The 23624-nt window shown below is 43.2% G+C and overlaps 1 protein-coding gene across 1 annotated transcript in view; it reads right to left on the bottom strand.

The window, feature by feature from the left end:
- Window positions 1-9168: 9168 nt before the first annotated feature.
- LOC124789063 (beta-1 adrenergic receptor-like) overlaps window positions 9169-23624 on the bottom strand; it is a 44199-nt gene continuing 29743 nt past the window's right edge. Inside the window, exon 3 of the mRNA XM_047256355.1 lies at window positions 9169-12226. Within this exon, the coding sequence (XP_047112311.1) occupies window positions 11657-12226 (570 nt within the window). The 3' untranslated portion in view covers window positions 9169-11656. The remainder of the gene's footprint in view (window positions 12227-23624) is intronic.

Genomic DNA, 23624 nt, shown 5'->3' with positions numbered 1-23624 from the left:
CATAAGGACATCACACACATCCATGCCCGATGCAGGATTCAAACCTGCGACTGTAGCGGTCTCGCGGTTGCAGACTGTAGTGCCTAGAAACGCACGGCCACTCCGGCCGTCCCTTCGATACTATTGCGCTTTTTATCGCTATAAACACGCCTCCCCCTTCACTGTCCAGCCTGTCTCTGCGGTATACATTCCAATCTGAGTTTACAGTTTCAGTGCTGTTTATATCTGGTTTCAGGCAACTTTCCGTCCCTAGTACTATGTGGGCATTGTGACCATTTATTAATGAGGGACGCTCCTGCAGTTTGCTATTAATATTGTCATTGCCTGTAGCTCTTTTTTCTACTACTACCTTGCCGCGTCTCAGGAGGCGTCTTGTCGGGCCTAGGGAGGCAATTCTCTAACCTAAAAAACCCACGTGTGCACTCCACACGTACTCCGCTACCCTTGCAGCCGCTTTCTGCGTGTAGTGCACGTCTGAACTACTCAGGGGGACCCTACATTTCTCCACGCGATAGCGGAGGTAGAGAAATTTGAACCCCAGATCCCCGCAGAATCGTCTGAGCCTCTGGTTTAAGCCTTCCCCTCGGCTCCAAACCAGAGGACCGCGATCCGTTCTCGGAACGACACTACAAATAGTTAGTTCAGATTCCACCCCGCGAGCGAGGCTTTCCGCCTTCACCAACTCCCCCAACCGCCTGTATGAACTGAGGACGAGCTCTGAACCCATACGGCAGGAGTCATTGGTGCTGACATGAGCAACAATTTGCAGTCGGGTGCACCCAGTGCTCTCTATCGCCGCCGGCAGGGCCTCCTCCACATCTCGGATGAGACCCCCCGGCAATAAGACAGAGTGAACACTGGCCTTCTTCCCCGACCTTTCCGCTATTTCCCTAAGGGGCCCCATCACCCGCCTAACGTTGGAGCTCCAAATCACTAATAAACCCCTCCCCCTGTGTGCCTGCTCGGACCTTGCTGAAGGAGCGGCCACATGTCCACTCACAGGCCGAGCGCGCGACGCCACACGGCCAGCCTCCATATTGCCCCTCCGCCTGGTGCGTCAAGAACGCCGTTGAACCCGCCGCTCCCCTTGGGGAAAGGGTGGCCCAACCGTGCCCGATGCCCGCGAAGATGTCTCGACAGCAGGGACAGTGGGTGAAGCATGTAACAGCTGGGGTGTACCATGCGACGCACCAGACTCCCCACTGCCGCTACACTCCAAGGCAGCAGCATGAAGACGGCTGACCAAGGCCATCACAACGCTCAGCTGTTCGCGAACAGTGGCCAGCTCCTCCTGTGTCCGTACACAGCAGTCACACATCCAATCCATCCTAAGAAGTCAACAATTTACTGTATAGAGTTAAGTAATCAACTTTTAACTTGACTGTTAATTCACTGATGGCGGCTGATAGATGACTAAACTGTGGTTACTAGACACTTCTTGTTGGAAACAATGAAAATAAGCACTAACTGTCTCTGGACTACATTCAAAACAAACACGAAATCTATGGAACACTATTACTAGTACTCGAAAATTAAAGCTTCCTAAAAGCAAAAACACACTTAAAACAGTGATAAGTAAGAAAAACACAGTTAACACTGAAATTTACGTAGCTTGCTGCACAGGAGATGTGAAGCAGACGGCCGTTACGACGACACATGCCAACCTCACCACTGCCGCAATGGGGTGTGGCTGCTGTCTCCATCATGACACTATCAGTGTAGTCGAATGTTTTCTAATACAATATTATGACTTTTGGTACTATGTACCTAACCTATCAACTGCCTACTCCCATGAGCTCACCAGACCACCATGACCGCTTCTGAACTTTCCTCACGGTCATTCTCAGCTTAACCTCTGGGTTAGATTGTTAGTAATTATATGTAAGCATGTGTATTTATTACTATTATAAAACTACTAAGTTACAGTAGTAGTGCCATATGTGCTTTGTGCTGTTACAGAAGATACGTTTACGTTTACGTTTACGTTGATAGATAACACAAACAAGTTAATGCACTACTTTATTTTGCTGCAAAGGTAGAATTTTCGTTCAGGAGCAGATATGTGTGAGGAACCACGTCCATCACTGTTCTTTGACATAAGCGTACCGCATTTGGAGCATTTCGAAGTTAACACTTGCCTATCACGAAAGTATGCAATTTAAATGACGTGCATTGTAGATCTCAGAAAAATGCGCACTTTTTAGCATGGTTAGTTGTGCCGTAGCGTCGGAAAATATGACATTGGTGGGTAAACATCTACATCTACATGATTACTCTGCAATTCACAGTTAAGTGCATGGCAGAGGGTTCATCGAACCACAATCATACTATCTCTCTACCATTCCACTCCCGAACAGCGCGCGGGAAAAACGAACACCTAAACATTTCTGTTCGAGCTCGTATTTCTCTTATTTTATTTTGATGATCATTCCTACCTACGTAGGTTGAGCTCAACAAAATATTTTCGCATTCGGAAGAGAAAGTTGGTGACTGAAATTTCGTAAATAGATCTCGCCGCGACGAAAAACGTCTTTGCTTTAATGACTTCCATCCCAACTCGCGTATCATATCTGCCACACTCTCTCCCCTATTACATGACAATACAAAACGATCTGCCCTCTTTTGCACCCTTTTGATGTCCTCCGTCAATTCCACCTGGTATGGATCCCACACCGCGCAGCAATATTATAACAGAGGACGAACGAGTGTAGTGTAAGCTGTCTCTTTGGTGGACTTGTTGCATCTTCTAAGTGTCCTGCCAAAGAAACGCAAACTTTGGCTCGCCTTCCCCACAATATTATCTATGTGGTCTTTCCAACTGAAGTTGTTCGTAATTTTAACACCCAGGTACTTAGTTGAATTGACAGCCTTGAGAGTTGTACTATTTATCGAGTAATCGAATTCCAATGGATTTCTTTTGGAACTCATGTGGATCACCTCACACTTTTCGTTATTTAGCGTCACCTGCCACTGCCACACCATTCAGCAATCTTTTCTAAATCGCTTTGCAACTGATACTGGTCTTCGGTCACCCAGGTCATTTATATAGATCAGGAACAGCAGAGGTCCCAGGACGCTTCCCTGGTGAACACCTGATATCACTTCAGTTTTACTCGATGATTTACTACGAACTGCGACCTTCCTGACAGGAAATCACAAATCCAGTCGCACAACTGAGACGATACCCCATAGGCCCGCTGCTTGATTAGAAGTCGCTTGTGAGGAACGGTGTCAAAAGCTTTCCGGAAATCTAGAAATACGGAATCAACTTGCGATCCCCTGTCGATAGCGGTCATTACTTCGTGCAACATAATCATTGGTAGGTGAAAAGTCAACATCAATAAAGAAAGCAATAGTGGACCGCCAGTAGCGTTAATTATGTTTGTCTTGTGTAAATCATGATGAATTCTCTTCTTTCTCCTGTTATAAAACAACAATGGACACAGTTCAGAAGTGGTAATTGCATTGTGCACTTAATTGCAGAGTGCACTCATTTCTTAGGTATGAGTTTGTCTTAATATGTAAGGTACCAAGTACCTGTTATTTTCTGATTGACACGGTACTTTAGTTAACATGTTTTGTGCAGTTAAGGAACTATAACACAAACAAATTGAGTGTGCAGATGTTTAGTTTGGGGCGCCATTGGGCCTTGCTTCAAGTGCGACACAAGGGTTGAAGTATGCTCGCTTTCCAGTGCAACTTAACGTGTAAGTCTGAAAAGCACTGCCACAGGTACTTTTCATAAATCATACAGTTGTTTTACACCTGGAAATACTGGAACAGCTGTATTGTCAATGCCTTGATCTATATTTGATAAATAATAAACGTCATTTGGATACTTGTAATCATGGCCAACATGGTGATGCGCTGTCTTCCTTACGGGGTTCTGGTCATTCAGATGGTTTTGAATATGTCTGCAGTTTTACACAGTTCAGGTCATTCATTTAGAAACTTTTGAACATGGGGCCATTATACACAGTTCAGGTGGTTCAGATAATTTTGAACATGACGCCAGTTATCTAGTTCATGTCGTTTGAATGCTTTTAAAAATGCTCTAGTTGGCCGCTGTAGGGTGACATACTGAATTACTGTTGTCTCGTTTTAATTTCGATTAAAATACTTTGATAGGTATATATATGTATGTATGTGTGTGTATGTGTGTGTGCACATGTGCATGTGTGTTGTGTGTGTTGTCTTAGAAGTTCTCTATCTAAGAAAGGGGTGTGATTTGGAGAAGTAAAAGACATGATAAAATCATCAAGTCGCTCCTACTCCTGTATGTAGGTAACCCAGACGTGTGACATCACGGATATGATACGTCCAAACAGCGCATTGCAGTCGCCATAGGTACACTATTATGATGAATAAGGTACATATGCATGAAGAACTGGTAACGGATAACAGTGGTTGTAATTCGCAGAATGTGTATTATTGGTAACGAGGTGTAAAAAATTGATTGTTGGTATGCTATGGTGACGAGGTGGCATATATTTGCAAGGAAACGGGACTCTCGGACTTCTCATTGAGAGGGCATCATCTGCCTCAGGAAATAGAGTATGAGATGAATTAAACTTGTAATTTAATCGAAATGAGTGTCAAGAAAATAGCTATCCACCAGTTTCATTCGCAGAAATGAGCAGTTTTATTCCATTTAGCTGAACTTCGGTTTAGTTTGCATAAACATCTGCCAGAGAGACCATGCTGTTGAATAAGAATTGCTATTGGCAGCGCGTTTATGGGATACTGAGACGGAAACGTCAGAAGCATAATGAGCTGCAGATATTTGTTAGTAGTAAAATGTGGTTATTTTTGTTCACTTAAAAGATGGTCAATTGTGGTTCAGAATAAGTGCAGCCAATCTGGTCATTTGGACTTTGTGTTTTTACCAGGGCGATTGTTAAAACTGCAAACTTGCGGGTATTTCACAGAAATGTAGGTGAATGCAGTTTTTATATGTAATACTAACACAATATGTGGGTCAGTTCTTAAGATCTATGATTGATTTCAGCTCTGAAAGAGTAAAATTGTGACCTTCCCGTAACACGTAATGAGACTTATGTGTTGGCTTCAAACCTCAATATTGCTGAGACAGGCAGGCACGATCTACATGTGTTTTTGGTATAAGCCTATAATGGTGCACTAAAACTAAATGTACCTCCGAGGAGCTTGCTTTGCAAACCATCCACTGTGTCATCAACTTCCATATGGAGTTATTTGCTTGTCATATAGAGGGACACACCATACGATGAAAACGCAAGAGGCAAGACTGCTGATCAGGTGTTTTACACTTGTGATTCACCATTATCTTACAGATGCATTTATATCTTCTTGCGTTTATTTTATAATAACTGCATGTGTTTTGCAATTATGTTTACTCCTCAGTGGTATTTCAAACTCTTATACGTACTTCAAAATTTTATACTTCTCTTTCTTACGGGATTTTGCTTCAGAGAGAGCCTCTGGTTGCATCTGCGTTTCCAGTAGGCACCTCCGTTTCCTTAGAGAATGATGAAAGGAGAATGGTATTACTTAAGTTTGTAAGAATATATACAGGTACATGCCCTTTACTGCTCTGTTATGTCATTGTGACAGAAATGCAATGTAATTTTCATTTTTTGGCCTTTTTCTAATGTAAAACTGTTTGTAATATTGTCTGTTTATTCCAGTGAGTAATATACCTGTAGGTAATTCATAACCCAATATTCCAGTTCTTATGTATTTCTTTATTTAACGATCAAACGTTAGTGCACTTTGTGAAATTTCAAACAGTTTACAGAATAGATCTTCTATCTACTTTAGATGGCCACAGTACACGTGTGGAGTCCGTAGGCAGTCACCAGACATTCGTTGAAGTTCCAGCCGTGTAGTCTACCAGCTTCGCCTGTTGTAATGTCTATGAGAGGTGTGAGCTAGTGTTTTTCCACGTTATTTTATATGTTACTTCAATTAATACCACTATAAGCGACGAAGAAAGTAGCTAAATAAAAAAATGAATATATTTTTCAATAACTGACTGTAAGAGAACTTACCTGTACTTGTGGCGAGTAATCACAAGTGTTTGTTATTCACAATCCCTAACGTCCGGGGTGTCCTTATGTCGTTCCTTACTCGGATTAATTCATAGTCCAGTAGCTCTGTTACTCTGCACTTCAATGACAAATTAAGAGTGTGGAAATGGGAGTGACAGACTGAATATTAAAATCTGTCTTCAGCATCTTGTTATGATGGCTTCGATGATACATTGCATCGGACTACCACTTCAGCTTGCACTTTTAATCTGTACCAAAGATTTGAAACATTTACATACTGTTCTGTGTGTGAAAAAAGAGTGCAAAATGTTGGTAACATCCTTTTGTTCAATACTATATTTGAAACACGAACGTCATCACTGTGGCCGATAACGCTCTCTATATTGGATATCATTCTCTCTAATTCTTCACAACAAAGTAATAAAGGAGTAAGCGTAGAAGTAAAGCTTACTAGCATAGTAGAAGAATCTATTCTTACGATATCATCACTGATTGATGTGAATCAATGCCCAGTCAATTTAAATGATGGATACACCGACCTTTAAAGTAGTACGTATGATTTAGTAACAGCATCCTTGCAGCTTGTATAGGTAGTAGATACAAAAGAGGTTTTACATGCTACCACAACTAAAGGTCTGCTCAGGTGAGGTCCAGGGAACGTGGAGGTCAAGGAATTTGTCCACCTCTTCTCATTAAACTGTCACGGAAACTTTTTTATACCTAGATCAAAACTACAATGTATAACTTATTGTTTGTTTTTACTTTTAGATGACATGTTTCGATCTTCTAAGAGATCGTCTTCAGATCTTACATTCCTTTATATGCACAGGGACCGTTGGTTTGGAGCCAATACTTCTTACAATTATCAAGGAATGTAAGCTCTGAGGACCATCCCTTAGAAGATCAACTTAAATAAGTCAAGACTGTGTGTATTGAAATAAGTTACAAGATTGTAAAGACCGTTGTTTTTCCTGGAAGAATGATCAAAAAGATTTTAAAATATCAAAATGATTGACAGTTAAGCATGGAAGGGGAGGGGACAAGTTGTTGTCAGTAGGCCGCTGCGTTGAAGTATAATATGCACCGTTTACAGCAGCTGTGATGTTAAGTACGCTCATACGTTTCTGTTAACTTTCATTGGTGAGTTCAGTTTGCACTATCCTAAAAGCCTTGCTACTTTCATACACCATTTCATAGCAAGCTTTTTAAATGCTGAAAAGAAACACACAGCTCAGCGCTACAAAGCGTAGAAGTACAATTCATAACAATTATGTTACACACCGTAATTTTACGCACCTGATAACCGCCACATACGGTACCAGAGTGATATGACAACTGTGCACAGGACATAAGGTGTGACCGAACTCCTGCTATGATTGTTTGATGCTATGGCAGTTGTCCTGTATAAAAATAGCTGATGGTCACTTTGTTCTTCTGATTGAGAGATAGAAACGGACGGACTTTAACACAGAATTGAAGCGTGTTTCTACACTACATGAGACACATGTTTCGATGCTCTGATTTACGCACATCTTCTACGAGATTAGGTATTCTCTAAGAAACCACTGCTCTGTTGAGGATATATGGAAGTACACGAGGACCGAAGAGTCTCCAAAAATGGTGGCCTAAAAATTGACATCAGTCTTTGTTGATAACTTTTTCCAACACTTGCATGATGAATCAGGCACAGGTTCCCTAATTAGTGTACTATTAAGAGTTATAGAAATTTCTGTTACTGCTGGTTCATGATACACGAGTCTGTGTTGCAGGGTGCCTACCAAACGGCTTCCAGGGGCAACAACAGAAAGATTTTCAATATTTGATATAATTGTTGAGTGACTTTAAGTATGTAAAATCGTGAAATTATCTACTCATTAAGGTGTACACTCAAATATTAGTGTTAGAAACTGTGCATACATGTCACGAGGGAGGGTCAAGTCATGGTGCGCAGATTTTATTCACCCAGTTTTTCTGAATGAGAGCCCTTAGTGACTCATAACAAACCTTATGATTTCAAACCGATTCCTAAGTTTTGCTCGCTTATATGCCTAATGTGAAATATATAACGCATTGACGGGTCTGTAAAGTAATTGACGTTTGAAGTTTCACTGATGTATTTGGGGTGGGACGTATTGTAATTCAGTTCTAACCAGAAAATAAATTGTTTCCAGACCCACGTCCAAATAAAATATTTTAGATTTCAGTGTGGGAGAAGTATTAGGCCAAAGTTTGAGCACGGTTCTCAGTTACATCCAGTATATAAACAAAAATACTAGAATGTACAAAAAGATTAGAGAGAAGAATGTGGAACGAATTGTGGTGAAATACGTGTGTGAATGAATAGTTGCATAAATGATGTAAATTATTTTCTGTCATGATAGTCGCAGCTTCATGGTCAGGAGATTACACTGCTGACACCTGACTCTTATTTCAGCTCAGCTCAGCTCAGCTAGCTCAGCTCAGCTCAGATATGTTTTATTTAAACAGATACGTTTTGCAGCGGTAGCAGGTCCCATTTTTTCATCCGGCGTCATCTCTGTCATTCCACTGCATCTGCACTTTCATTAAAGATTTTCTGTTTTAGGTGACATGACTGGAGATAAAACAGCAATTTATTGTAAATTATCACTTAATACAACAGTCAAGATCGCACATATATATTAAAAATTATAACCGGTTTCCGCCACTGTGCTAGCCATATTGAGATCACGGAACCATATGGCTGAAGTTTACCGCCGCTTCAGCAATATGGTGCCGTGAAGACGGCCAGCATAAAGGGCGAAACCGGTTATCATTTTTAAATAAATTATTATGAGCGATTTTTGACTGTTTCATTAAGTTATAAGTATATTAGAGCTAAAAAAACGATTGCGTAAATGTCTTTCTCTTATATTTTAGCTTATATCGCAAATATCACATACCTTGACTGGAGAGAGGCTCTGGTAAGGTTACCTCATCTATCATTCCGACGACTGAAACAAAGTTATAATGTATTGGAACCCTAATTAGACTGGGTCCTCTTCTGTTCAAGATGACCTTACGAATGCTATTCGAAATGTTGTGAACAAGTAGGAAAATAGTCTGAAAAGGCCAGAGGAAAACGTCATTCTGTAAATACAGTTTCATTTTTATTTCCAACTATACTTTTCACAGACGAAAACAGGATATTTACTTCTATTTCCATCGAGTGCTCATCACACATTCATATTACAGTAACGATTCGGGAATTTATTGTAGCAATAAATAAAATAAATGATTCATTTGACGAAAACACTGATTGAAATTATAGAAAACACCATATAAAGAGTTTATCTCTATTTTACACTAATATATACAAGTAACATTCTTTGGTTTTTTTGTAGGAGAAATCTGAGTGTAGGCAAGATGAATCGGCATTGACGAATAATCTCTTCGTGTTTCGTGAAAGACAGGAGGTATTACACACGAGGACCCAAAACTTGAATGCCTCAGTAGAAAGAGTTACGATAGCAAAATACGGGAAATCACGTTCATAGTATTGCTTATGATACATATAACTCGTTAATTTTACATGTACTTAAACGTCATTCTCATACGCTTTTAAGAATCACCCAGAATCCCACCCACGCCCCAGTATCCTGTTGGTCAGTTTACGTAATTAATCATCTAAGCAATACGTCCCGAAGGTTTTCTTCCATTCGAAAAGGACGCTCGTCGCTTTAAAATAATGCGTATTTCTAGTAGAAGAGAGACAGAGTTAGCTTACGACAGTTATGTCACAGGATGTGGGTCTGGAAGAGTACTCACAACACAACGGGAACACCTCAACTCATCGTTCATTTCACATCACTAAATACACGATTCCGTAGCTTTCATTGCAAAACAGTTACGGCTCTACCTTCTTCCGCTAATACAATATATGTGACGAATCGTACACATAATTCATCTTAAATATGCATGTAAATGGGTGAAACAGACGGGGCGAAAATTAAATTAAAGCTTTCGTGTTTAGCATCCACATTAATAATTCGCAATTACTCGTGTCTGTATTTTTCTTTAATTTTCTCCCTTCAGGAGAACAATTTACAATTCTCACTTATCCGTTTATCATGGTATGTCATCACTCTTGTTCCCAATCAAATTTGCATTTCTCACACCTAACACGAATAACTTTCGACGATAACTAAAAGCAGTAATAAATTATGTGTGACAAAAACGAAAAGAAACAGGTTTTTCATACGTTATTAAAATGCAGCACATGAAAACCGCTTTTTTGAAACTGAATATGTATTTACCTGGCTCGTACAACCAGACTGCAATAGTTCAGAACATTTAGAAGGTTCATTCCAAATAACAGTAATGTATCAGTCTTAGTTCGTCATTCCTTCACGAATCCTAGAGTATAGCTTTTTGCCGGAAAGAAAATATTTTAATGTGATTGATAACGTTACGATTATATAATTTCTTGGTACTTCGCAACGTTTTGATGTAAGGGAAGCTACACACGGAATGAAAATTAGCTACAGAAGAATTTGTTGTTGGCGTGACGTAAATAAGCTGCAGCCAAAGATGTGCGCTTCAGTGAGGTCCAGAAGTGTCAAGCACGTTTACGATTTCGTTGACACTGACGTCACAAAAGGACGAGCTACCCCGTCCACAGCGGTAGGTTAAGTACGCAGTACAGTTCGGAGACTTTTACAAAAAAATGTACTAAATAATTTTCGTTGATTGTCCTGCAATTTGCTTTCAGATTTATCTACTTCAGTGAGTAAACATGTAGGATTTATGGTTCAGGGATCACTTGTAGCTACAGCCTTCTACACACTTGCGGTGTTACGTCAGCCTAGAGAAAAATTATTGATATTTGAGTACAGGCAATATTTTCTTTTCTTTTCGCTTTACAGCTGTATCGAAAATGTTCTTTGGTAGTATCAGACACAATCTTTTCCTTCAGCTAAGGCATCGTCCATTATGAGACAAAATGTCCTTTGCATGAAATTTAGAGCTCTTCTTACAGAAACTAGATATTGGTGTACCATTTCCTTTTGGCTTATTGCTTAAGCTGTTCAAGAACTAATGACCCACTGTTTCTTCGAGCGATTACTTGCTGCCCCCCTCCTAACTAGAGACCTGCATCCCATGTTCCCTTCAACGTGCGTAGCTTCTCGCGACCTGATGGGAGCCTGCATTTCACGTAGTCTTCCGTAAACAGAAAAATGACGATTTATCTCGCGACTGTTCATGTACCAGAGCTCAGAAACTAACACTAACAGTAAGTGTAGGTACGACTTAGGAGAGTCGAGATGAACGATCAACCATAATTTTTGTAGTACTGGACGTTAAAACTGTAGACACACCACAAATCAGATGAAACCATTTATGTGACAGCACAGTTCCTTCTAAAAATTTATCACGACACTACCCAAGACTTTACAAGCACACCTGGTGGCTTTGAACGTTTCTCTGACCGCGTGGCACGTACTAGTCTTTGTAGTCAGTGTATGGGTTGGGCAGCAGGTCTGTTCCGAATCGCGGATTGTCCTATAGTGCAGTCAGTCTATTGAGGCAGTTTGGGCGTCCTCTTCGGGACCGGCCGGCCGTGGCGCCGGCGCATGCGCTTCTCGGGCTCAGAAGCGGTGCTCCTCGTATCACAGGAAAGACTCGTCGGCCAGCGCCGTGGTGGCGTCGCGCTCCTCGTCGTCGTCGTCATCATCGTCGTCGTCGTCGACGACGAGGCCCCCTGCCGACTGGGGCGGGCCTTCTCCGGCCGCCGACAGCCGCTCGTCGTCCTCGCGGTAGTCTAACGACGGCGCCGCCCCCGACGCTGCCGACTGCGGGCGGCCCCCGATGCCGCCCCCGCCGAGACCGCCGCCCCCGCCGCCGCTGCAGCCGGCACCCGTGGCAGCCGCCGCCGTGTTGATGACGTAGTACTGGTGGTGGTCCGGGTCGCCGTACTGCGAGTGGTAGAACTCCTCGCGCATCATGTGGTTGAGTGAGCTGCAGCGGAAGTACAGGATCTGCTGGAAGGGCTTGCGGAAGTCGCGGTTCAGCGTCGCATAGATGATGGGGTTGAAAAGCGAGTTGGCGTATCCCAGCCAGAGGAACAGCGACGACAGCGAGGGCGGGATGTCGGTGAACGGCCGCACCAGCGCCAGCACGAAGAAGGGCAGCCAGCAGAAGGTGAAGGCGCTCATGATGATGCCCAGCGTCGTCGACGCCTGAAACACAGGCAACAGTACTGCAGGACACCGCTCTAAACACAGGCCTGCATTGAGACCTTCGCTTTCACAAACATCTGGACAAACAAAGAACAAATACACTTAAAAACCGAAACGACGCACTCGTAAGAAAGTATATGAACAGCCGGAAACCTGTAGATGTGATGAGCGTGCACCGGCAAACCAATAATTACAGTTTCAGAAAAATTCGATGGTTTATTCAATAGGAAGAGCTTCACGAACTGAGCAAGTCAACAACGCGTACTACTGTTGGTAGGAGGGAACACAAGGAAGCATATTTTGTAAGTAGGCTGTCTAGGTTTTTATGTTGGTAACGCCATGTAGCGCTCTATATGAAAATCACTGACCGTGCTGTGTGCAGTATGTGGCTGGTTTGCATTGTTGTAATTTGCTATTGCAGTGTTGGGCTGTTGGCTGTTAACAGCGCGTAGCGTTGCGCAGTTGGAGGTGAGCTGCCAGCAGTGGTGGATGTGGGGAAGTGAAATGGCGGATTTTTGAGAGCGGATGATCTGGACGTGTATCTATCGGAATCAGTACATTTGTAAGAATGGATGTCGTGAACTGCTATATATATAATGACTTTTGAACACTATTAAGGTAAATAAATTGTTTGTTCTCTATCAAAATCTATCATTTGCTAACTGTGCCTATCAGTAGTTTGTGCCTTCAGTAGTTTGAATCTTTTATTTAGCTGGCAGTAGTGGCGCTCGCTGTATTGCAGCAGTTCGAGTAACGAAGATTTTTGTGAGGTAAGTGATTTGTGAAAGGTATAGGTTAATGTTAGTCAGGGCCATTCTTTTCTAGGGATTATTGAAAGTCAGATTGCGTTGCGCTAAAGAACATTGTGTGTCAGTTTAGTGTTGATCAGCATAGGTAAAGAGCGAAATGTCTGAGTACGTTCAGTTTTGCTCAGCTGTTTGAAAATCAAATAATGTAAGAGGTTTATCAGCACAGTAATTCATTAATTTTTCTAAGGGGACGTTACAAATTGAGCAAGTCAACAACCCGTACTCATATGGCGCGCGCCGCTGACCTGTGATCTTGTTCAGAGCGCGCACTGTAATCGATTATAGTTCGCTGTCCTGGAGCGGGTGGCGCTCCAGTGGCCATTTGCTGTGACGTTGATGGCGTATGTTTGCGGTGGCCGGCGGAAAGCGAGAGGGTAGTTGGTTTTCCGGGGACTGGACGGAACGTGAAGTTCGCTCTGCCTGACCTGCTAGTGACTAGCGCTAGGGTTGTTGTGCCTCGCAACATGAGCAGAGTGGTCTGGGGCGGAAGCGACTCGCCACTGTGGTGGCCATGCGCTGGTGATTAATTGGAGTCGGCGTTCTTGTTCTTTCTGGCTGTCTGATGCGGAGGTCCGGTGGGGTCCTGTGATACTCTGGCCCGGAGACAACTAGTTGCTGAATTTTGGAGTCGTCTGCCACGTTAGAGTGTGGGCTCGGTTGGCTCTTCAGATTTTCCCATGGAAGCTCCAGCAGCGCTTTCTGAACTTTTCTGACGTGGGTCGGTGTTGTTGGAACCTTTTGCTGTGTGTGTGGCTCGTTACATTTGTTGGTACTAATTTATTTGCTCAACTGGAGTCCTGCCCGGAGTTGCGTTCATGTATGGTATTTGGCTGTCGATGTGGTAGGTAAAGTCTGATTAAGAAGGGCGGTTTTATACATAGTGAATTACCGCTGCTTGGTATGTGTGGTCTTCTGGGACCTGGGACAACACAATCTAGTCAATTTGGTTGTGTAAAAGCATTTAGTGGTACGTTCTGTATTTTTTATTGTGTTATTGTTAACTTGGTGGAATAGTCGCGTATGGTGTCGTTAAGGCACTTATGAGACTGTGGTTTGACTTTTCATGTGCGCTTGGCTTTTATTGTTTCGTTTTAGGAAGCGAGAATTGTTTGAGATTTGTGTGTTGGCTTCAGGTACTTAAGAGTACCCGAGTTAATGGCGCTATGGTTACCATGTGCTATCGGGATGTTATACTGTATTTTGAATTTTGTGTTGATATTATCTGTCGTGTGTTACAGAACATAAGCAAGGTGCGTAAGTGATGGACAGTTGTGGGAGGCATGTCGGGGAGCTCTCAGCGGTTTATTTCGGGGACCGTTTCTAGTGGGAAGGCTCCGAAGTGTTGAGAGCTCGCTCTTCTGTGATCGTGTTGGGAGTTGCCCGCGCCCTTTGGTTGTATCAAATTATTTTGTTATTATATTTATTGGTTGTGTGTTGCGCTTCTTTCATTTTATGGTGCCAAGCGCCATTATCTTAGTTTTTTACATAAATTATTTTAAACTGTAATGCCAAGTTAACTTATTATTGGAATTTGTCTTCCGGAGAAACTCTAAAAGCACTATTGTAAAAGGTTCCTGATTTTATGGTGGCAAGCTGCCGTTATTGTTTTTTGAAGCTCACTCTTTAACCATTTGTTAAGTTTTGTAAGTTATATGAATGTGTTATTTAAAGGATTTTAGTATTGGTAATTTAATAAATTGTGTACAGAGTCTGCTGTTTTGATATTAATGGGTGGAACTCCTTGGATAGTTGTCCTATACGAATGCATATCTCAGCGTACTGCTGTTGGTACTAGGGAAGACAAGGAAGCATATTTGAGTGACAACAATTTTTTTTCATCTGCGAACAGATTAGAGCTGGAAAAACTAATATAGATCTAAGCAGCTATCGACTGTAGTTAGCAGAGTAGAAATGCTGTGACGATGAAATTTTCTCGTATCATTGAATTATCTCTTTAATATAGGTACACTCTCACTACGTCACAGTATCAGTGGTTTGGACGGTATTACACAGTCAATGGGAAAATTTTAATTATTCTGAAAAGAGTATTAACAAGAAATGGAACATAAGTATCTAAATCCAACTGCCACAATGACTTTAAAATAACATGAATGTGGAACTGACTAGGATGGTGGAAAAAGAAATGGACATCGATAGTCTCGTGACAGACTACGAAATTATTATAGACACAGCATACAACAAGGCCAGGCAACGGCTTTGCAGCAGGGGATACACCGGTTCCCGTGAGATCACTGAAGTTAAGCACTGTCGGGCGTGGTCGGCACTTGGATGGGTAACCATCCAGGCCGCCATGCGCTGTTGCCATTTCTCGGGGTGCACTTAGCCTCGTGATGCCAATTGAGGAGCTAATAGACCGAATAGTAGCGGCTTCGGTCAAGAATACCATCATAACGACCGGGAGAGCGGTGCGCTGACCCCACGCCCCTCCTATCCGCATCCTCCACATGGGGACGCCACGGCGGTCGGATGGCCCCGGTAGGCCACTCGTGGCCTGAAGACGGAGTGCTTTTTATGCAACAAGGCCGAACCAGTACGAACTGAGACTGAAAGGCATTCAATCTTTTGCTGAACAACCGATGCACTGATAAGGCGAGAGCATCAGATAACGAAGAACGACCAAACTCTACGTTGAGAGTCGTGTCTTAAGCAGAGGAAAGAATATACACAGACAGTTTGTAAAGAAAAGCCACAAGCAAGGAAGAAATATTGTAGATGCTTGTCTGGTAACAATCTAGGGAATGCAATGTATCGCTTACCATCAGAGAAATTAAGGAAGGCTTACTTCCTGAAGTCTCTACAAAACCTAGACGGTACGATGACATTAAACTTAGAGCATACATTGAACTAGATGTTAGTGTATATTAGTGAGCCGTGGTAAAAATTGCTGTTTTGAACAGCGCGCTGCAGCGCATAGTGTGAAGCAGTCACCCTCCGTTTCTGGCGGAGGCGCCACTGTGGCAATCGCAGCTTTGGTGTCTCCCTCTGGTGGGAAAGGGGAAAGGTTGCCTGTTCACGTGCATTTAAGGAGCGCTATGAGCTCGCTAGAGGGTCATTCAGTCAGCCTGGGTGAGTCTGGAGTCAGTGTGGGGTTAGTCTCTCGTACCCAACTTGGTAGTCTGTCTCTCGTTCGAATTTGTGGCGCAGTGAGAGAACTCAGCGAGTGGTCGCCCGGTCGACGGCTTAGTTCCTGCATCTGAGTCTGCGCGCTAGGCCGTCAGTCTGCTCGAGTTGTTCAGGCAACAGTCATTGTTGGTTGGATCGATCGGTTGGTCGGTCGCGCACTGAGACACAAGATAACTTGTCTGCCTTGAGCGTCGGCGCATGTGAGGTCGCCACGTGAGTCCAGTGGGCCGCGCCGTATAGGGGGGTAGTGGCTTCGCGGCCGACACGAGAGTAACAGGAGTCCACCCACGACATCGGTCTGGCCGGTGCGAGCTGCGACGCCGTGAGACGGGAGATCGGTGCGCCTTCCTGCGTCGGTTGAAGCGGCTGGCAGCGGACCGTTCGGGAGAGCGTTTTGGAGGTGCTGCACCAGGTCTTCGCTAGAAATCGCAGTTTATTAGAAGTTAAGTGACTGGTGATACGTTGTTTCATTTACTTGTTAAATTCTACTTGCTTTCTTGGTGAGGTCACTAGCCGCTTGGTTTTGGGGTCGTCCCACCATTCTTCTCCGTTTGGTCACCCGCGGGATGTGATTATTTACGTACTGGGTGGTCCGTTTTTCCCTTGTGGAGTAGGGGCAGGTTAGAGTAACCTGAGGTTCGGGTTGTTCGGCAATCTCCCTATCAATCTGCCGTACGTTAATAGCTTTCTCTGCCATGTTTGTCGGATTCGGTGTGTTAAAGGATTTATTGCTTGAAGTGTCACGGCCTAATTCAAAATGGCTCTAGGCACAATGGGACTTAACGTCTATGGTCATCAGTCCCCTAGAACTTAGAACTACTTAAACCTAACTAACCTAAGGACATCACACAACACCCAGTCATCACGAGGCCGAGAAAATCCCTGACCCTGCCGGGAATCGAACCCGGGAACCCGGGCGCGGGATGCGAGAACGCTACCGCACGACCACGAGCTACGGACAACGGCCTAATTCCTGAAAGAGGCTTTTATCTTGCCTATCATCTTGAGAGGCGGTATATGCGTACTGTAGAGCATGTTTGGCCAACCTTGTATAATTTTATGTAAGATTGCATTTCATGGGTTTTTAATTAAATGGTCATTTTAGTATATAAAGTTGCCACCCTTCCACCGTAAGACTTTTCTTAGAAGTTAAAATCAAGTTGCATCTTCAGTGGCAATTTAATCTTTAATTTTAGTGTTTTGTACCATTTCCATCCCTCCTACGGGGTGCATAGTTTGTGTGGTTGTATGAATTGTTAAAAGTTTTACTTTAAGGTAATCTGTTATGTTGCAGATTTGCACCTGTGTTGTCTTTGAGAGGTTGTTGTGACCGGTCGTGACTACGGCCGTGTCAAAAGGGAGCGGCAAGGTTCTCAGCCGGAAAGCTCATTCATTCAAAAATTTCTTTCTTTCTGCCTCTGAATATATTGTAACTTGATATTTAGAGGATGCTTTCTGCTTATAATTTGAAATCTGTTTCTAAAAAAAAGGCTTTTAGGAATAAAATTCCCATTTCTTAAAAGTAATTTTATTTTGATTTCATCAGTTACTCCCTGGCAAATGCTTCCACGCTCACATAGTGTGTTTAAATGTGTTAATGATCTTCATGAATCGCTAGTAAATAAAGTAAATTCTTAAGAAAAGGTTTTGAAAGTAAATTCACGTTGTAATTAGCACATAAAGATGAAGACGATAACAAATTCCATAAGAAACTTAATCATTTTACTGCAGCATCTGGAAGACCAGAAGACGATAATGGTTTCACACAACTGGCAATTCGTGAAATACCAGAACATATGGATCCCAAGAAGGCGTTCATAGCATAATTCGAATGTTCAGCATCCTTCCGCAGCTTGTTACAACAGCCTAGAATCGTTTCCTTTAAACCGGATGCACATCAAAACTATGAAACTGACCTAAAATAGTGCAGACAGTCAAGCCGAGAACAGAACGCAGCACACAAATCACCAAGTTGCGCCCAATTACACAGGGCGAAGATCCTGGAAAAGCCTTAACACAAAGAATAACATATTTCATCTACTCCAGAGATTCTCTACGTAATAATCTATACTGTTTCATGCCAGAAAGAGACACAACTGATGCGCTAAAAGTAGTCAAAATTATGGTTGGTAGCGGCCTCAAAGACATAATGTGTGTCATCATGGCGAGTCTTGATATACAAGGAGCCTTGGACGCCATTCGGTAGCCTAGTATTTCGGAAACGTTACACGAATTTCAATATCCTACGAGGCTATGTTACTTGACATGCAGCTACTTTCACCACAGAACGGCATCGTTACCTGCCAATAACCTGTGAAAAGAGAGGACAGCTAATAAACCATGTCTACAAGTGATTTGGTGCAATGAAGGTCTGTGCAACGTGTTGTATAATTAGTTAGCTTGCCTTAATCCAGGCATTCTCTCATAGCCGCTTGTGCGGACGATCTAATTCTTTTAACTAAAGAAAGCGGACCTGAAACTAAGAGCATCTACACTCCTGGAAATTGAAATAAGAACACCGTGAATTCATTGTCCCAGGAAGGGGAAACTTTATTGACACATTCCTGGGGTCAGATACATCACATGATCACACTGACAGAACCACAGGCACATAGACACAGGCAACAGAGCATGCACAATGTCGGCACTAGTACAGTGTATATCCACCTTTCGCAGCAATGCAGGCTGCTATTCTCCCATGGAGACGATCGTAGAGATGCTGGATGTAGTCCTGTGGAACGGCTTGCCATGCCATTTCCACCTAGCGCCTCAGTTGGACCAGCGTTCGTGCTGGACGTGCAGACCGCGTGAGACGACGCTTCATCCAGTCCCAAACATGCTCAATGGGGGACAGATCCGGAGATCTTGCCGGCCATGGTAGTTGACTTACACCTTGTAGAGCACGTTGGGTGGCACGGGATACATGCGGACGTGCATTGTCCTGTTGGAACAGCAAGTTCCCTTGCCGGTCTAGGAATGGTAGAACGATGGGTTCTATGACGGTTTGGATGTACCGTGCACTATTCAGTGTCCCCTCGACGATCACCAGTGGTGTACAGCCAGTGTAGGAGATCGCTCCCCACACCATGATGCCGGGTGTTGGCACTGTGTGCCTCGGTCGTATTAAGTCCTGATTGTGGCGCTCACCTGCACGGCGCCAAACACGCATACGACCATCATTGGCACCAAGGCAGAAGCGACTCTCATCGCTGAAGACGACACGTCTCCATTCGTCCCTCCATTCAAGACTGTCGCGACACCACTGGAGGCGGGCTGCACGATGTTGGGGCGTGAGCGGAAGACGGCCTAACGGCGTGCGGGACCGTAGCCCAGTTTCATGGAGACGGTTGCGAATGGTCCTCGCCGATACCCCAGGAGCAACAGTGTCCCTAATTTGCTGGGAAGTGGCGGTGCGGTCCCCTACGGCACTGCGTAGGATCCTACAGTCTTGGCGTGCATCCGTGCGTCGCTGCGGCCCGGTCCCAGGTCGACGGGCACGTGCACCTTCCGCCGACCACTGGCGACAACATCGATGTACTGTGGAGACCTCACGCCCCACGTGTTGAGCAATTCGGCGGTACGTCCACCCGGCCTCCCGCATGCCCACTACACGCCCTCGCTCAAAGTCCGTCAACTGCACATACGGTTCACGTCCACGCTGTCGCGGTATGCTACCAGTGTTAAAGACTGCGATGGAGCTCCGTATGCCACGGCAAACTGGCTGACACTGACGGCGGCGGTGCACAAATGCTGCGCAGCTAGCGCCATTCGACGGCCAACACCGCGGTTCCTGGTGTGTCCGCTGTGCCGTGCGTGTGATCATTGCTTGTACAGCCCTCTCGCAGTGTCCGGAGCAAGTATGGTGGGTCTGACACACCGGTGTCAATGTGTTCTTTTTTCCATTTCCAGGAGTGTATAACACAGGCATTGCAACAAATCGCAACTTGGGTCGAAGACTGCAAACTCCGATTCAACGGACAGAAATCAAAATTGCGTAGAAAAGATGATTATGGCAAACATGACCGGTATGGATAGAAGCACTAGAGCTACAATATGACCGCATCAGATTTGATAGAACACAACAGTTAAGCAGTTTAAAGATAGTGATAGCATACAGGACGACGTGCTATGAGGAGCTGTGTGTCTTAGCAGGCCTCACGCCCATAACAAGATGCGAGAAACAGCCGAATGGTATGACATAGACAACTATAGAATGGCCACATACATTACAGACATCTCCCTGGGGTATAGACGCTGGCCACATGCAGCGGATTTATCCTGAATAAATGAGTTCAGGGATGGCAATGTTTATCATCACAAGCTTAGTCATCAACGACGGCTCAACGTCCATACTGAATGCTCAGACAGCCAAGCTTAGCAATTTGCCATTCTAAATGCACTGAGTCACGATTTGCAGTACTCATCACCGACAACAGCATAATATCAGATTCATTGCTAAATTCGAAGAATCAAGGCTTCGTAATTTGATAAATACGATAAAAACTCAGGAATATGCAGAATTACACCTGGCAGATATATTTCGGATAAGTTAAAGTCCTTCCAGGAGTACGGGGCAATGAAGTAGCTCATAATCTAGCTGAGAGAGCAGACCTATAACGAAGAAACACAGTTGCAGCCCACTGTCTGTAAGTGCAACAAAGAAAAAACTAAGACAAAAGTTCGAAGACAAATGGGCGATTGAGTGGCAACGACCTATAAACTGGGGGAACAAAAATCTGCAGTTATCTACAATCCCCAAATGTTTAACAGTTAAGCTGCTATTATCACCGAATTTTACAGCCATATTAACAGGCCATGGTGAACTGAAATCCTATTATGAACGCTTCAAAGTAACTGAAGACGCACTGTGCACATGTAAGGAAGAAGACAAAATTTTGGCCACCGGTTTTGGACTGCAGTAATTGGACGGCAAAGAAGGAGACTCTCAGGAAGCAAACAAGCAAACAGTTGAAAAAGGAGGCCGATCTCCTATTAATAAATCAGACATAGTTTATAAATTAAAAACAGATTTTTTCAACTTCGGCAATTCGATAAGATTCTCAACTGTATAACAATACCTGACGTCAATTATAGCTTCATAGCTATTCTGGAAAACATGAATGTATGCCAGAAGCCTAACAGATTTTTAATAACTCAAAGTCATTGGCTTCCCTACAGTACTAAAGTGGTGATGCCTTGATACCTCAGAACTGGTCCTACCAACCGATCTCTTCTTTTAGTCAAGTTGTGCCACAAATTTCTTTTCTCCCCAGTTCTATTCACTACATCCTCATCAGTTATGTGATCTACCCATCTAATCTTCAGCATTTTTCTGTAGTACCACATTTCGAAAGCTTCAATTCTCTTTTTGTCTAAACTATTTATCGTCCAAGTTTCACTTCCATACATGGCTGCATTCCATACAAATACTTTCACAAAAGACTACCTGACACTTAAATCTCTACTCTATGTTAACAGTTTTCTCTTCTTCAGAAACGCTTTCCTTGTCACAGCCATACATTTTATATTCTCTCTACTTCAACCATCATCAATTATTTTGCTTCCTAAATAACAAAACTCATCTACTACTTTAACTCTCCATTTCCTTATGTAATCCCCTCAGAAACACCTGATTTAATTTGACTACATTCCATTATCCTCGTTTTGCTTTTGCTGGTGTTCATCTTATATCCTCCTTTTAAGACACTGTCCATACCGTTCAACTGCTCTTCCAGGTCCTTTGCTGTCTCAGCCAGAATTACAATGTCATCGGCAAACGCCAAAGTTTTTAATTCTTCTCCATCGATTTTAATTCCTACTGCAAATTTTTCTTTTGTTTCCTTTACTGCTTGCTCAATGTACAAATTGAATAACACTGGGATAGGCTACACTCTGTCTCACTTCCTGCCCAACCACTACTTCCCTTTCATGATCCTGGACTCTTATAACTGCCGTCTGATATCTGTACAAATTGTAAATTGCCTTTCGCTCCCTGTATTTGATCCCTGCCACCTTCAGAATTTGAAAGAGTGTGTTATTGATGACATAAAATTCGTAAAATTGCGTGGACTCCCCAAATGACCGGTCTGAAAGTTGAAACGTAGACTTCGCTCCACAGCCCTGCCTCCCATTACTGCCTTTTCTGTCCACGGCTCCTGAAGAAGAATGGTCTCCATTTGCTGCTCAGACATTCAGACACCTCATTTAAGTGTCCTCAGGAGAGTTCAAGCAGTCATAAAAGCGAAGGGTGGCCACACACCGTATTGAGGTCCACGATAAGAGTCCGACTACTTTTGATGAGATACTGACATACTTCTTCATTCATATGTTCGTCTACAATAAAGTCAGAATTCATGCGAGCACAATGTTCTATGGAGCTTTTACTGTATAAGGAACATTTAACTGCGGATAGCTTCAGTCTGTCGGCTCACCCGGATGGTGGCGGAAAGGTACGGACCAAAATATCAGTTGAAGAAATGAAGTTTCACCGCCCGCACGCCCGAAATCTAATCTGTTGGCTCGACTTTCATCACATCCTTCTCTGTTGAAAACCATGGCATATTCTAAATTGTACGATCACCTCGGCTACTACTTCGTCAGACTTAGTGTTGCACGCCCTGAAGACGGACAGTTGCAGTAGTAAATGAAATGCACATTTTACAGATGCAGAAGAATCTCGCGGAGATCGACTCTAACCGCCAAGCATACGAAATTAACAAGATTAAAAAGCTCAGTGAGCAACGTTGTAGCGTCACAAGTTGTTCCGACCGAACGTTAGTTTTAGGATAGCTTGCTGCATATAACTTCGGGGGCTGACATCTAGTGGCCTATCCCGGGAGAGACACATGCACCTGGCACTGCCCGCCGTGTGAAAGCTATTCAATGTCTCTTACTGAACGCGTATATTCACCACATTTAAGAACCTAAAAAAACGATATTAGTTATTATTCAGTCATTTTCAAAATCGGTACACCACCTTTTCTTATTCAGAAGATTGTATAAAAGTTTCAACACTGTAACTATCATAATTTCGGAGACAGAAAAAGTTACTTAAAAAGTCAAAAACCGATACTTCGGGAATTAAATTCAGTTAGAAACTATAATAGTTTATATTTTGGTACCACTTAAAACACATAAACAGAACTCTCAGTGTGCAGGAGTAATTAATTGAGATTTTCATATTAAAATTTTAATTATTTTTCGTTTTCGTAATATAAAAATCAGACAAAATTATTGTATGTGTCTAGCATTGTTGTGGGAGTAAATGTCAGTAAATGAGAGTGTGTATGTGGGATATTCGTCAAATTTTAATGTTGCGTTACATGCCGTCTTAAGTAACCTGCAAGAGTCACACAAGCCTGTCGTGGGAAAATGATGCTAGGGGATTTACTCACTTTACTTATGACGTAAGTCTAGGTGTGACTGCTATTGTAACAGAGCAGCCA

This window comes from Schistocerca piceifrons, chromosome 3 (genome assembly GCF_021461385.2).
Source record: "Schistocerca piceifrons isolate TAMUIC-IGC-003096 chromosome 3, iqSchPice1.1, whole genome shotgun sequence".
In the NCBI taxonomy this organism is placed as follows: domain Eukaryota; kingdom Metazoa; phylum Arthropoda; class Insecta; order Orthoptera; family Acrididae; genus Schistocerca; species Schistocerca piceifrons.
Note: the sequence above shows the minus strand (reverse complement) of the source record. Positions and strands in the feature narration are given on the sequence as shown.